Genomic DNA, 16,976 nt, shown 5'->3' on the forward strand with positions numbered 1-16,976 from the left:
TATTGATGATACAATTTTTTTTATTCTTTAACAGGATGAGGGTGTCAGTGGCCTGGCAGCATTTATTGCCCATCCCTTTGTGGGTCTGGAGTCACATGTACGCCAGATCAGGTAGAGACTTCCTTCCCTGAAAGGCATTAGTGAACCAGATGGTTTTTTTGTCAGTTGGCAATGGATTTATGGTAGTCATTCGATTCTTAATTCCAGATATTTATTGAATTCAAGTTCCACCAACTGCCAAGGTGTGATTCAAACTCAGGTCCTCGGAATGTAACCTGGGTCTCTGGATTAACAGTCCAGTGATAATATCACTAGGTCATCGCTTCCCCTCCTCCCTAGCCTCCCACAAAGTCCTGGAGTATACTTCATCAGGTCGCAGGCATTTAAGACGTCCAGCACTACATTTTTTGTTAGACTACTTACAGTGTGGAAACAGGCCCTTCGGCCTAACAAGTCCACACCGACCCTCCGAAGAGCAACCCACCCAGACCGATTCCCCACCCATTCCCCTACATTTACCCCTTCACTTAACGCTACAAATTCACCTAACCTGCTCATTTTTGGACTGTGGGAGGAAACCAGAGCACCCAGAGGAAACCTGCACAGACACGGGGAGAATGTGCAAACTCCACATGGACAGTTGCCTGAAGTGGGAATTGAACCCAGGTCTCCGACGCTGTGAGGCAGCAGTGCTAACCACTGTGGCACCGTGCCATCCATACTTCTGTATTATGGATTCTCTTCAAGACCTCACTATTTATTTCCTCAACTTCCCTAACATCTATAACTTTCTCGATGGTAAATACTGACGAGAATTATTCATTTAGGATCTCACCCATCTATTATGGCTCTGCACATAGACAACTTTGTTGAACCTTAGAAGACTCTACTCTCTCCCTAGATATTCTTTAGCCCTTCACGAACTTGTAGAATCTCTTTTATTCTCCTTTACCTTATCTACCACAGCCATCTATGTCTCCTTTTAGCCCTCCTGATATCTCTAAGTGTACTCTAACACTTTCTATACTCAAGAAATTCATTCGATCCCAGCTGTCAATACGTGTCATATGCCTCCTCCTTTTTCTTGACTAGGGCCTCAATAAGTCTAGTCATCCAGGGTTCCCTACTCCTGCCAGCCTTACCCTTCACTCTTAACAGGAACATGCTGGCCCTAAACACTCCTTAACTAATTGTTGAAAGCCTCCCACTTACCAGACATCCCTTTGCCTTCAAACAGCCTCCCCCCAACCAACTTCTGGAAGTTTCTGTTTAAGACCATCAAAATTGATCTTGCCCAATCTTTAACTTGCGGACCAGATCTATCCTTTTCCATAGCTGTTTTAAATCTAATGGATTTCTGGGCCACTGGTCCCAAAGTGCTCCCCCCACTAACACTTTTGTCACATGCCCTGCCTAATTTCCCAAGAGGAGGTCAGGTTATGCCCATCCTTGTGTGGGATATAGGTAAATTAATGTTACTTCTGCAATTATAATTGATTATATAAAAATAAGTGAACTCGCATCAGTGTGTAATTGTTTCAGCCAAGAGCTGAGTCAACAAAAATGGAAACTATGTGGAGGAAATGCATAATTGTTTTTTAGTATTAGCTAAAAATGTATACAAGAAAGAAACAGGACTGCAAAACAATGGTAGATAATTCAGGCTGTGAAGAGAGGCAGTTAAACCAGATATGCCTGTATAAACAATAGGTATAAACATCTGTTTCCCACTTTTACAGAAACACAGGAACAAACCCCAATTAAAAGGGCTTAGTGATAAGATGCTGCGAGGGGTGGCACAGATGGAAGGAGTAGATAATGGTAAGGCAATTACAACCCCATTATTGTAACAGTTATCTGTGGCCTCCTTAGATATTTATTCCTCAGTCTCTCTCTGACCATTGAGGTGCCCAGGGAGGACAGCCCCAGCCTCTCCCTGTAGCTCAGATCCTCCAGCCCTGGCAACATCCCTGTAAATCCTTTCTCAACCCTTTCAAGTCTCACAATGTATCCCTCCCCCGGCCATGCTTCCTTGTGGTAAATATTTATCTGGAACTGCACTCACTCACTTCACAACGAGACACGTTTAACGTGAGGCGCCAGGCCTCTGGAAACTAACGAGGCCTAGCTTATCCGTCTCCTAGCAACGACGCCATCCGGGTGTCCCCGGCGGGGGCGGGACTACAGGTGAGGGGGCGGGGCGAGAGAGGTGCGCGTCCTCCTGCTCTCGTCGTTCGATTGCGATTGTATCCGATGGGGGGCGCGTCCCGCCTGGAGGGCGGGGCACTGGGGGTGAAGGGCGTGGTGTGGGCAGCCAACCGCGCGGAAGAGGGGGCGGGTCTCTTGGCGAAGTGGGCGGTGCCGTTTTGAGTGAGCGAGGTTCACAAAGTGGGCGGGGCTCAGTGCTGGGCACGTGGCCGGGTTGGGGTTGCGGGTTGGGGGGGAGCTGAGGGGAGTGGGTCGGGCTAAGGAAAGTGGGCGGGAACAATTGGGCGTGGGCGGGGTTGAGAGCGACAGTGGCCTCGCGGCCATTGTTTCGTCAGGATGGGTTAGGGGGCGGGGCGGGACAGTGGGCGTGACCGAACCCGTGGGCGAGAGCTGGCGTTTGCGGTATTGTTTCCGGTGAGGGAGTCGGATGTGACGCATTGGGCTGGTGACGTGGCGGCTGTGTCGGGAGGGAGGTCCGGGGTGGTGGTGGTGGTGGTGGAGGAGGAGCGGCCGCGGCGATGCTGGAGATGATGGCGGCCGCGGCGGCCCAGGGCGACTCCGGATCGATCAGTGGCTCCGCCGCCCGGCTGGAAGTCTCCATCGACGGCCTTACGCTGAGCCCGGACTCGGACGATGTGGAGCAGGGGGGCCGAGGGCAGTGGGAGGCCTCGCCCTCGCCCTCGCCCCCTCAGCCCAGAGCAGCAGCAGCGGCGGCCGAGAGCGGCCCGGCTCTTGGCGATGTATCAGTGGGAGAGAAGCAGGAGCAGGGTGGACAGACACAGGCCGAGGAGATGGAGAGACGCTGGGGCTTCCATCTGACTGAGCTCTACTGCCTGGCTCTCAGGTTCTTTAAAGGTACAAGCCCCCGCTCTGTCAGCCACAGACGCTGCTGGACCTGCTCAAACCTTCCAGCAATCTCTAGTCTTTCCTTCCCTCCTCTTGTCGGGATTGCTGTCCTGTTAATGGTAAACATATATTTATTGCGGGAAGGTCCAGTATCAAGGCAAGCCCTGTGCCTCTTTAGTTTCCTGTTAGTCCCACTCCATTAGTATTTCCCTGTAATTTATTTTCCCCCTTCGGGTATTTATCCAACTCCATTCTGAGTGATATTAATGCATCTGCAAACCTCCCTTCTGGTTATTTTGTCAGTGGTCATAAATCCTTGTCCCTTGGTTCCCAACCCAGTGGAAATGGCTTCTCCTATTACCCAAGTGCCTTGTAATTTTATGTCTGTCCATTAAATTTCCCTCTAATCTATTTGCCTGTTATGGGAACCATCCTAGTTTGTGTCTCAATTGTGTACAGTGTAGCTAACACAAAAATGTGCACTTGCAAATATTAAAGGCACTGTTTATAGCTAACATGCTTTTTTTGTAATTATGAGCTGATTTCCCCTGGTGTATTGCAGGAAGTTGGGCTGTTTGAAAAGTGAGATTAGAAAGCTAAAGTGTATTTGACAAGAGGTGAAAATGACAGTTTGGCCCTTGCTTAATTTATTGTATTGAAAGTCCCCATTTACATTGCCAATTAGTCAAGTTACTTTACAATGGTGCAAATGTGCCATTGTTGGCAAAGGTATCTCCTTGGTGTAATTGTAGGTTGTGGCTCTTAGTTTCAAATTTTTAATGTGCATATAATGGAAAAAGTAAACAGGACTTGTAAGATTTTAGCACTTATGTCATATGCAAAATAATTTGTGTATATTTAAGTGCTTCATCATTTAAAACACTTTAAACAATCTTTCTCTTTGAAATCCTCCATGGTTTTGCCCCCTGACTCACATCCCAATTCCATACCCTCCTCTGTTTTTACAGATCTCTGTTCTCTGCACTCATATTCTTGGTTTGTTTTTTGGTGGTGGGGGGGGGGGGGTGTCTAGCAAAAGGGTAGACCCAGGAAAGTGGAGTTTTTGCTCATCTAGAGAAGCAGCTGGGCTGAGTAGCCTGTAGCTGTTGTAAATTCAATGCTAAAGGTATTGTGCAAAACTAAAAACTGTTTTGTTGCCCCTAAATTTAGAACTGAGTGAGATTAGAGAGGATGTTTCAGCCAATGTGTTGTCTGTAACTTGATTAAGTGTCCTCGACAGATTCTGTTTGGATTATACAGTTCTCTTTTCCAGCCCAACGTGACTGCCTTGATTCTTGATGGGACAGGGAATTGTCATAGAAGAGGGTTTAAAAGTGACCATTCTTTTTAGATTAGATTACTTACAGTGTGGAAACAGGCCCTTCAGCCCAACAAGTCCACACCGACCCGCCGAAGCGCAACCCACCCATACCCCTACATTTACCCTTACCTAACACTACGGGCAATTTAGCATGGCCAATTCACCTGACCCGCACATCTTTGGACTGTGGGAGGAAACCGGAGCACCCGGAGGAAACCCACGCAGACACGGGGAGAATGTGCAAACTCCACACAGTCAGTCACCTGAGGCGGGAATTGAACCCAGGTCTCTGGCGCTGTGAGGCAGCAGTGCTAACCACTGTGCCATTGTGCCGCCATTCTTGAGGTTGAGTCTGTATAATTAGCATGACTTGTTTGCATGAAGGTATATGTAAACTTGTCTTCACTTGCCTGAACTGTTGGTAGTTTCCATTGTAAAGCTGGTATACACTTTGACTTGCATTCCCCTTACCCCTCCAGACAATCCAAGTGCTAAATTTTGATGTTCCAAACAAACCACCAATGCAGTTGGCAGTCCTCAGGTGATGGGGAATTGTTCCGGATGTATTTGGATCTTAGCTGAGCAATAAAAGTTCAAAGCGCCTTGCACAAACACCGGACTTCTCAAAGGGCTTTCCTGCAGTACAGTACGAATCATAGTGTAATGAATGTTGTAAAGCAGGCAGATGGTCTCTGATCTGTTCAAACACATGCCTCACTGTTTGCAATTTATGGAGGAAGGTTCACGTGCACAGTTTTATAACAAGTCATAGCCTTAATAAAACCACATGGTTCATTTTCTGTTCACTATCTCGTGGGTCATAAAGGAACCATCAGAACTAAACAAGTTGGGCTTCGTCACCATTCTTCCTGCTTCCCCGCCCTTCCATTTCAGCCACTGTTGCAGACATGAAGGTTGAGCTTTGGTACCTGTGAGACCCGTCTTCTCAACGTGAGTTAGCACCTTCAACAGTGAAATGCATTGAGTAATATTTGTCTTTTCTATTCTGTTGCTGAAACATCCCGATTGTGTTTAAACACAGCAGCTTCCTGCTTCCTAAAAGATTACTTTGTGGTTTTTCAATGGTGCTAGGAGCTGTTTGGTATACACTTACAAATGTTTTCTTTGCTTAGCTGTACAGTTACAATGCAAGCTTGCAATTTATCAGAGTGTGGTACGCGTTGTACTGGTCTCTGGCCTCTCTTGTTTCTAATGATCCTTTATCTCAACCTTGTTTTCAAATCCTCCAAGGTTTTCTTATCTCCATAATCTTTTGCAGCTACATGACCGTCAAGATCTTTGTACCCCCCCCTCTTGAGAACTCAGTTTTCATTGCTCAACTGTTGGTGGGTGTCTTTTTAGTTTCCAAAGCCCTGAGTCTAAAATTTTTCTTCTAACTGGGCTGGTGTGATTTATCCTTGGATTCTCTGGGAAGCCAGGGAGGAGATTGCTGAGCCTTTAGCTTCGATCTTTATGTCGTCATTGTCAACAGGGGTAGTGCCAGAAGACTGGAGGATAGCAAATGTAGTCCCCTTGTCCAAGAAAGGCAGTAGAGACCACCCTGGTAATTAGGACCCGCCGACTCACATCCAGGCCATCATGCCAGCACTCCAGGAGGGGGACGTCGGGTGGCAGAAACTGCCCAAGAGGTATGCAGGATGGAGAGAGTGGGAATTTGAAAAGTGGCAAAAGCTTAAATGTCAAGGGGCAAACATTCAGTGTTTCAGAGACAATAGGATCTCAAACTCTTGGCTGAAACCAGCGATCCAACAGAAATCCTTGCTTATAAACAGCTTGCTCTTGCAGTGTAATCTCTACCCGACGAGAGCCACCCTCTCAAAGAGCAAATAGAAACCAAACTTACCGAAGGTGTGGGTCGGCAACGAGACCATCTCTCACATCTCAGGATGCTGCCCATTTGTCAAAAACACTTGGATAAAATGCCATAATAAGGTCGCAGACCAGCTGCGAAGCATGTCAGTAAGTTTGGCTGGCCATCATACTTTGAGCCCAGGGTTATTCGCAAAAGACAGCTCACTGTGGAAACCCCATCCCCTTTTCAAGAAAGATCAAAAGAACGCGGTAGTTGATGTCGGTGCAGTACAAAAACGACAGTAAAGCACTGGAAATGACCTGGAGTGAAAAAAAGCGAGCAATGTAAACGCCTTAACGCCGTGATAACAGAATTGACGGGAGGCTGTGAACCCAAGTACATTCGCTTTATGATGGGCACAGGAGGAAAGTGGCTGGGCCTGAATAACAGCCTCATGAAATACCTCGGCATAGAAAGATGCAAAACCTTCGCCCAAAAGACATCCAGCCTCACGTTCTCACTGATGCTATGAGTATTACAGTGAGAGGTGAGCAAACTGCCCTTAGCCAGCTCTGGGTGGAGTCTCGGACTGGCCAACCCCCACCAAACAAATGAACTAAGAATGGGGGCATCAGTCCACTAATACCGGACTGATGGAAGATCACCTAACATGAGCCTCATATAGCACCAGTACCATCCCGGCCCTTGGCCTGTGGTGATGCTAGAAAATCCAAAACGTCAACGGGTGACATAAAGACTCTTGTGAATGTTTCGAAATAGACCAGTGACCCTTACTTCTGTTGTGGTAAAGTGTTGGAAAGGATTATAAGAGAAAGAATTTATAATCATCTAAAAAGGAATAAGCTGATTAGGTATAGTTAACACTGTTTTGTGAACGGTAGGTCTAACAATTATATTAAGTTCTTTGAGAAGGTGTCCAAGCAGGTGGATGAGGGTAAAAGGTTGATGTGGTGTTTGATAAGGTTCCTCTTGGTAGGCTATTGAAGAAAATATAGGGCATGGGATTGAGGGTGATTTAGGGGTTTGGATCAGAAATTTGCCAGGGTAGTGGTTGAAGGGAAATGTTTATCCTGGAGTTCACTTACAAGTGGTGTCCCGCAAGAATCTATTTGGGGCCACTGCTGTTTGTCATTTTAATAGAGACATACAAGATAATCAGAGGGTTAGATAGGCTCTCCCTATCTACCCTTTTTCCAAGTATGGGGACAGCAAACACAAGGGGACACGACTTTAAAGTGAGGGGAGATAGGTATAAGACAGAGGTAGTTTCTTTACTCAGAGTAGTAAGGGTATGGAATGCTTTACCTGCAACGGTAGTAGATTCACCAAGTTTAAGTACCTTTAAGTCGTCATTGGACAGGCAAATGGACGTACATGGAATAGTGTAGGTGGGATGGGCTTCAGATTAGTATGACAGGGTGGTGCAACATCAAGGGCCGAAGGGCCTGCACTGCGCTGTAATGTTCTATGACCTGGATGAGGGTGTAGCAGGATGTGTTAGTAAACTTGCAGATGTTTTTATTCCGTAAGAAAGAATCATGCATTTTTGTAGTAATCTTCAAAGAGCTTTCTAGTTAAAATCTCACTCATTTAAAGTGTGAAATAGACTAACCCACTGCCTAGCTTCAGTTCAAACACACTCAGTCTTTCATTTAGGGCATTCCCTCTGGAAATTATTTAGGATTGCATCGTGTAAAACTTGATAAGACTATTGAATCCATTGTAAAGTTCCATTGCTGGCTGCAAATTAAAATGATCTTATTTCTGTGATCCTGGACTCTACAGCATTTTATTTTTCCCCCCCAAGTGTTCACCTTGGTGCTGCTTAACTCATCCACTTTTGTCTCCAAAATTCCCTTGTAAAAATGTAGTCTTTATCCTAAATTGATTCTTCCTTGTTACTACCAAAATGTAATAGTCCTCCACTGTGGGTGGTGACCACTGGAGAAGCTGTGACTGCTCCCCTTACACAAAGTTAATAGAAGATTTTAGAAGAAGTGTTTAGAGCTCGCAAACATCCGTTTGGTCAGTAAACCAGTCATGAGGAAATATTAATTTAAGTAACTAATTGAACCTTTGCGTAAAGAATCACTACTAGAGTCATTAGGTCAAAGCTGTTTCCTTCAGCAGAAGGATTGGTAGCCTAGCCACTGATGAACACGTTCCGTAAAGAAATAAAACAAATGAGCCAGAGGTGAGATTTGGAAATAGCTGACTCTGTCGCAATTATGACCTAGCATTCATTATAACCTCCAAGTTAGTTTCCGGTGATCAATATTTTGAAGAAAATGTCACCTTTTCATCATTATTCTTTCATCTTCAAGACTCTTCTGTAAAGCCCCCAAAGTGACGTAGTTGAAGTAGAGCTATTCAGCTCTGCACAGATCACTCAAAGATACAGTTAGGTCATTTCCCTACTCCTAGAAAGATGACCGGTTCAGGATTGTGAATGACAAGTTTAGCTGCCATAGGATATCCAATTTGTGTGTTTTTGTGGATGTGTTGTCAAGTCAAAAAATCAGTAAAGCAGCTACACATTAAAGTGCAGTAATGGCACTACAGGAGTTTCCTCGAGCTGATGTATGGATATGTTGCTTTAACAGTTTATTTCTCAGGTGAAGTTTGAGTAATTCGGCCCTCCTTCACTCCAATTTCTCTTAAACCCCCCCCCCCCTCCCCCCCCAAAAAATCGTTTGGTGGATTTATTCCCCTCCATCCTAACACCACTTGTGTACCTTCTGTCGTTGGCTATGCACAGATACTCACTTGCACTGTGTCTCTGACTTTTTCAAAGTGGGGAAATGCTGATGCTTGGTTATCAGATCCTGTAGGATCTGTAAACCTTTTGGATCTGCCATGGCCCTGCTTCAATAGCTCCAAATTACTTGCTCGATTCACAAAGTTTCCTTGTTCTAGTATGCTGGCTGTGTTTTCTAATTTGAAAATTAAACTAAATTGGAAAGCTCTGAGATGTAATTTATTGCGGTCTTTCATGCAAAATATTGTAATTTTCTCTCCATATCTTCATTAGTTTCTGCAGTGATGTTTCACCTTTTGCCATACATTTCTGTAATAGCCAGGAGAAAATGCCATTCATTCCTTGGTGTTGCTTCTCTAGAGGCATCCTGTCAATCACACCAGGCCTCTGGCTTGTGTTTATTCAGTTTTGTAACAGTTGAAAGTTCATCCTCTAATATAAATAGGACCACCCTTTGTCCAGGTCTTTTACAAAAGAAATGATCCACAGATTATCCCCTTCAAATTTGGATATTCCAGAAATTTGTCACCACCTTTTTGCCTTCTGTACATCCAAGTGTCAGCTGTGTCCCTTCCCAATGGGACCAGAGCAGACCCTGCCTTAGTGAAGGCTGTGTCATCGAACCAACCCAATTCTCTTTTTTATTTGTAATTTTGAGAAGGAGTCTGCAACAGTGATCTGGAGCTTTAGTTCTGCATGTTCACACACCAGTGTTATCACCGTGCTGAGGCTCTGAGACTGAAATTGGAGTGGTTTTGCTTTTGGGTTGCGCAGTTTCACGTCTTTTCTGTGGTCTTATTCCACGCCTCAGTGATAAGTTTCTGCAAGTTAAATAATGCCCATTGATTGGGAGTGGGAAGTGAGTCATCTTTGATCCCAAGGGACTATCTAAAGTGATTAAATTATATACTTTCAAAATTATTAAATTAAAAATAAGAACAAAATATCAATTTAAGCGGAGGCTGGATGAAGCTATCTACCTTGATCAAATTATCCCTTACTCCATCTGATCTGTGCATTTTCACTCAATGCTCCTTTCAAATGTCAGAAAAAGACTGAAATAATTTCAGGTTTTTTTTCCTTTTCCTTCCTCCCACAGCTGAACTTGTACGTTCGAAGTGTCACTGCCTCTGGAACATTGTGCTCCATTTGAAATCTAACCTTTATAAATGTTCAGCTTGGTGCTCTTCTGACAATCCTGTTATTAATCTCATGGTTTTTAAGATTAAGCAGAGGCTTCTCATTGATAAGTGACCTTTGGAAAGCAGAGCCACATTGTGAAACTTAGTGCTTTCGATCTGTTGATGAAGTAGACAGTTTAAATGGATCTCTGGCTCAGTGTGCTCTGGATTATGTGCATTGCCAGGTTTCCAAGACACTGCCAGTTCTGAGAATACTGAGCAGGAACACAACATGCTATGCTACATTGAGGTGAACTAACATTGAACATTGAGGTTTGGTGATGTGGTTTTGTTACTGGACTAGTGAGAAAGAAAAAGCTTATATTTAGCATCAATCAAAGCTTTGGAGGATCATAAAATGCTTTAAGTGATGAAGTATAGGCAATGTAGCCAATTTACATCAAGCTCTGGCAAGCTGCAAGAAATGGTGATACCTAGGCATGGCTTATTGCTGGTTGCAGAGTTACTATTGGCCACGCAACCATGGAAAACACTCCTCTTTGTTTTGAAACAATACTATAGATATTCTTTGTCCATCTGACAAGGGGTTAAACTCTGCTTAGTGTCTAAAAGACAGCTCCAGTATCAGTCTAGCATTGACATGTCAACCTAGATTCTGTCTCAAGTCTCTGGAGTGACATGTGAAACCGTAACCAGTTGTTTTAGACACTGTTAAATCACAATACCTAGATGGAAAATTATTTCAAAAAATACTGTATTTGTATTAATGTTCAAATACATATTAATAACATAATGTTCTGGGTGGTGACCTATCAACATAATGGCTCATTGTAACGCTAACTGATTCCTGTTGGAGATGTTGCTGGGGAAATTATAATTTCAAATTATCACCACTCTCTATGTTGAGGAGAGTTCCTAAAGTCACTCTTGTAAAATCTGGTTGTACATTTGAAACTATTCCCTCTCACTTGTTGCATTGTTTCTCCCATTCTTTCTATACGTTTTCCCTTAAACCTCCCGAAAGAGAACAATAGAAAATGGTATTAAAATAAAAATAAGGCAGTAACATTATCCAGACCCACCTTCAAGCCTTTGTTTTCACTCATACATAAAGGTAATTCAGGTGAATTTCGAATTTGAGCTCTTCTCATAATGACAATAGACAGTAGGTGCAGGAGTAGGCCACTCTGCTCTTCGAGCCTGCACCACCATTCATTATGATCATGGCTGATTATCCTCAATCAATATCCTGTTCCTGCCTTATCCCCATAATCCTTGATTCCGCTATCCTTAAGAGCTCTATCCAACTCTTTCTTGAAAGTATCCAGAGACTTGACCTCCATAGCCTTCTGGGACAGAGCATTCCATACACTCACCACTCTCTGGGTGAAGAAGTTTCTCCTCAACTCTGTTCTAAGTGGCCTACCCCTTATTTTTAAGCTGTGTTCTCTGGTTCAGGACTTACCATCAGCGGAAGCATTCTTCCTGCCTCCAGAGTGTCCAATCCTTTAATCTTGTGTCTCAATCAGATCCCCTCTCGGCCTTCTAAATTGAGCGTATACAAGCCCAGTCGCTCCAATCTTTCAGCGTAAGATAGTCCCGTCATTCCGGGAATTGACCTCGTGAATCTACACTGCACTCCCTCAATAACCACAATGTGACCCACAAAGAATATGCAAAAACAATTGATATCTTCCAACATGTGAGTAATAGGGTGATTGGGATTGCAGGCAAGATTTCTTTGTATGTGCAAAAGCAAAATATGGGAGTTAGTTACTTATCTCCACCTGTGTACGTATGACACTAACTGATCTTGGGTTCAGTGCTTTGCCCACTGTTTCTTGCTCTTTAGGGAATACAGTCAAAGAGGGCTGTATATGGAGGTATATAGAGGACTGCATGGTGTGTTCTTGGCATCTAGCAGAAGTAATTATTGTGAGGATGTGCCAAACCTCCGATTAGTAAGTGTGAAGCACAATGGGAAGCACTTGCTACTTGTGGAACAGGTGAAGAACTTGAGTAACTGCCACCAGCCGGGGCAAGTGTAAGCAGTACTTGACAGTTGAGCTTCCAACCAAAATGTTGCTTTCACTCCTATGAACTATGGTAATCCGTGAAGATCGGAATGTAAATAAAATAACAGTGGGCAAATCCATTGATTTGTAAGTAATTTCTTTCTATCATTCCATTTACAGAGAAAGACGGTAAAGCTTTCCACCCGACGTATGAAGAGAAATTGAAATTTGTCGCTTTACATAAACAGATCACAGTTGGTCCTTACAGCCCTGATTCTTGCCCAGAAGTTGGCTTCTTTGACGTTCTTGGCAATGACAGAAGGTAATTGTAACCTGAACGAAGTCTGAAATAACAATGTTCCCAATTGTAGCACTCAACTAGACAACTTGGTCTATCTTAAACAAAATGCTCTGATTTAATTTCTTCTACTTAATGGATATGTGACATTAGTTGAATTGTAAATTCATATAAATACAATAAACCTAGAACACTGATGGGTTGTGAAACAGCAAATGCTGAATCTATAATGAACAATGCTGTAGAACATTTACAATACCATACAAGAACAGGTCCTTCAGACCACCAAGCTTGCATTGATTCCTAATTCTTATGTAGATCCACAACTTGTTGCCTATATGCAGTTTCTATCCCTCTGTGTGCCTCCTGTTTAATGTATCTATCAAGATATGCCTTAAACATTGCTAACGTGCACAGCCTCCATTGACAGTGCACTCCAGGTATCCACAACCCTCTGTGTGAAAAATTTTCCCCTCACTTCTCCCCAAAACTTGCCCTCTCTCACCTTGAACATGTGCCCTTTTGTGGTTGATCTTTCCACACTGGGAAAAAGCCTCTAACCATCTATCCCATCAATGCCTGTCATAATTTTGTAGACCTCTATCAGGTCGCTCCTCAGCTTCCAGCTTTCCAGTGAAAACAATCCGAGTTTATCCATCCTCTCCTCCAACCTAAACCCTCCAGATCAGGCGACATCCTGGTAAACCTTCACTTAACCCTCTCCAAAGCATCCATATTCTCCTGGTAATGTGGTGACCAGAACTATGTGCAATATTCCAAATGTGGCCTAACTAAGGTTTTATGTAGCTGTAACATAAACGTTGATAAGTTATATTCAGTGCCCCCACCAATGAAGGCAAAACGTACTGTGTGCCTTCTTGATCATCTTATCCACCCGTGTTGTCACTTTCAGGGACCTGTACACCCAGATCCCTGATACAACGGAAAGCATTTGCTACTTGTGGAGCAGGTGAAGGACTTGAGTAACTACCACCAGCCAGGGCAAGTGTAAGCATGCTGCGAAGGGTTCTGCTATTTATTATATAATTTGCACCTGAATTTGATCATCCAAAGTGCTCCACATTGCATTTGTCCGAATTAAATTCCATCTGTCATTTTTGTGCCCAAATCTGCAATCTCTCCATATCTCTCTGTATCCTTGATAATCCTCCTCACTGTTTGTTACTTTGCCAATTTTGGTGTCATCTACAAATTTGTTATTCGTTTTCCTCCAAACCATTTTACGTATATATCAAACATCGAAGATCCCAGCACTGATCCCTGTGGATCACCACTAGTTACTGATATCCATTCTGAAAAGCACCCTTCCATTGCTACTCTGTCTTCTAAACCGGTTTTGTATCTATTTAACCAGTACACCCTGGATCCCATGAGACGCTACCTTTTGTACTGGCCTGCCATGAGGTAGCTTCTCAAATGCATTCCTAAAGTCCATGTAGACAATTTGGGCTGCTTCTGAGAGGTAGAGTTGTGATGCGAGGTTCCAACCAGAAAGTTAACTGACATTTTCCTCCTCCTTTGAGATGCTGTGTATTTGATATTCTCATTTCTCAACTCTGAATTCTGATCTCTAGCCCAGTCCGTGTTGCCATGGCACCACCATTAGTGGTGAGGCTTTGGTTGAATTGGTCTTATGCTCTGGAACCTCCTCACAGATGAACAACACCCCCCCGCCCACCACAATGCAAACCTGAGTGTGCGCACACGTGCCCCCCCAATATACGCAGTCACACCACATGCGCTTGCACACATAGAACAGCCTCTTTTAAGAAACTCTTAATTAAGCCTTTTTGTCTCCAGCTTTCTCTAATATGTTCCACAATTTCCTTCTGTGGCTTTGATTGTTCTCCTGTGAACTGCTTGAGCATTTTACTATGTTAAAGGTGCTACATAAATGCAAGTTGTTGATTAATTGAATTCCAGACCTGGTTCCATTGCACTTGCTATAGATTGAATGGCACACATTAGGCTTCTGAGATTCCTGTCATCAAAGCTTAGCTTAACCTTTGCATTTTGGGGCAGACACATCACATCAGCTGAGTTCCCGCCAACACTGAACCCATCCACCAACTTGTCTCCCTCTGCTGTGCAGGAACAAACCCTTGACAAATAATACTGCAAATGCACAGCGAGGTGGTCTATGTCCGTGGGGAGAGAGAATAATTCATCTTTCAGACTTATGACTTTTCATTGGCTCTGTCTCCTCAGCTGCAAGCTGACAGTAACTGCACTTTCTGCTGTTTAATGTAAAATTTTCCATGTATTTTTCTCTTTGAAAACAAGAAACGCTTTTGTGCCTTTCTATACAGCCTTCTATCCAATTCCTAACCCCAGTGCTATTATTTTGAATCTGTTAGAAGGTGGTTGGTTTTCAAGTCCAACTCTAGACCTTCACACCATCCTGGATGACATGTCAGTTGCATGCTGAGGAAGTGCTTCTTGTTAGAGATGAGCAATTAAAGCAAATACTTGGCTGCCCATTCAAGTTGACAAAATATTCTATTTGAAGAACAGCATTGTTTCTATTTGATAGTTTTCAACTAGAAAGCAATTTATATCCTGTGACTGATATGTTTCTGCTGTGTAGCTTGAAAGTTGGACTTTTTCCACAGCAGTTGGTCAGATGCAGTGCACAGCCTTGTGTACCTCTGCCGAATAGTGCATTTCAGAAACTCTTTAACCTCAGCGTCCACCTCTTGCCACAGTACTGGGTGTTGGTTCAGTTCTCTATATTCACAAGATAAATAAAGATGAAAGCTGTTTAAATTAAATAGGCTTATTCATTTTGTTAGACCTTATTCCCTCAGCACCAATCGTCAGCTTACTTTTATTTCTAATACGAATTCAGGGCTTATTTTGTCCCTACTCAATCTGTACTCTTCACTACTTGTGAAGAAGCTCTCAACAAACATCTGGGTTCCAATGCCCTCATCCTTGTCTTTTAGTTTAGAGTCATTTTTGGTTAAATATCCTTTTTGCATTTCAGTTTTGTGTACATCATCACTTCTGTCATCAACTAAACTGAGTTTCAGCAAGCAATTTGTAACTGTGAATTTGTGTACCATTAGGGAAAGGAGAGTCATAGAAATTGTAATGTTCCAATATATTTTAAAAGGGTGTTTTGCTGTGAGAATCTCATTAGATCAAAATATCTGCAGAGAATACATTGTTCTCCTTCTGCTACCTTGTTGCAACCCTTTTAGAACCCAGTACTCAATGTACCAGAATGACAATCCACAGTACTTTAGAGAAAATAATAATCTCCATTATCTGGATTTGTTTTAAGTTCACTTATCAATAAATGAGACCATAGAATCCCAAAGATAGAAGCCTGACTAACTCTGACGAACAGCTAAGTTTCAGTAAAAACTGAAAGAACTGCAGATGCTGTAAATCACAAACTCAAATTGCAGGAAAAGGTCAGCAGGTGTGGTAGCATCTGTGGAGAGAAATCAGAGCCAACGTTTCTGGTTGAGCGACCCTTCCTCATAACACCTCGACCCGAAATGTCCACTCTGATTTCTCTGTACAGATGCTGCCAGACCTGCTGAGCTTTTCCAGCAGTTTCAGCTAGGATTCAGTGATAGGTAGATCTTTAGCTTTGAATGAGTTGAATTTTGGTTCTGCCTTTTTTTTTGTCTCGTGGAGTGATTCAAAAACAAACAGACTGCTAACAGAAGTGACCAAACCATTAACAATAAGTAAATATATAAGCATATTAAAAGACATTTCGTGCAAGGGAAACAAAATGATGTGTTTGTTTGTGATGACAGTTTTTAAATTCATTAAAGGCCCTCACTGGCTAGGCCTGCATTTAGTTCCTTTATCTAATTGTTCTCAAGAAGGTGGTAGTGAGCTCCCTCCTTGAAGCACTGCAGTCCTTGGCAAGCAGGTGCACCCATAGTGCTGTTAGGAAGAGTGTTCCGTGATTTTGAGTCAGTGAATCTAATTCCAAATCAGGGTGACTTAGAGGGGGAGCTTGAAAATGATGTTCTCATGCATCATTTTTCTTTATCCTGGGTGGTGCTGGCTGTGGATTTGGAAGGTGCAGCCCAAGAGGCCTTGGTGAGTTACTGTAGTACATCTTTCTGCGTGCTGGAGGGAGTGAACATAGAAGGGGTTGTGTGGGATGTCATTCCAGTGGGCTCTATTGTCACGGATAGTGGCAAGCTTGTCCTGTTAGAGCTGCATTCATCCAAGCAAGTGGAGCATATTCCATTGTATTCTTGACTCGGGTGGTGGTCAGACTTTGAGGAGTTAAGTGCATTACTTGTCAGAGCTTTTGTCCTGCTCTCGTAACCACCATGTCGATGTGACTGGTTCAGTTCAGTTTCTGGTCAGTGATAATCCTCAGGATGTTGATAATAGGGGCAGTATTGATACCATTAAACGCTAAGGGCTGATAAATGAGTTCTCTCTTGCTGTACTTGGTCAATACCTGGCATTTGTATGGCAACAATGTTATTTGCCATTGTTTAGCCCAGGCCTGGATGTTTTCCAGGTCTTGCTGCACTTGGGTACTGACTGCTTCAG

General features: G+C 43.4%; 1 protein-coding gene across 1 annotated transcript in view; it reads left to right on the forward strand.

The window, feature by feature from the left end:
• Positions 1-2,667: 2,667 nt before the first annotated feature.
• The window catches only part of acbd3 (acyl-Coenzyme A binding domain containing 3), a 45,587-nt gene continuing 31,278 nt past the window's right edge, over positions 2,668-16,976 (forward strand). The window contains exons 1-2 of the mRNA XM_060848561.1: positions 2,668-3,063; positions 12,305-12,446. Of these exons, the coding sequence (XP_060704544.1) occupies positions 2,727-3,063; positions 12,305-12,446 (479 nt within the window). The 5' untranslated portion in view covers positions 2,668-2,726. The remainder of the gene's footprint in view (positions 3,064-12,304; positions 12,447-16,976) is intronic.

This window comes from Hemiscyllium ocellatum, chromosome 3 (genome assembly GCF_020745735.1).
Source record: "Hemiscyllium ocellatum isolate sHemOce1 chromosome 3, sHemOce1.pat.X.cur, whole genome shotgun sequence".
Lineage (NCBI taxonomy): Eukaryota > Metazoa > Chordata > Chondrichthyes > Orectolobiformes > Hemiscylliidae > Hemiscyllium > Hemiscyllium ocellatum.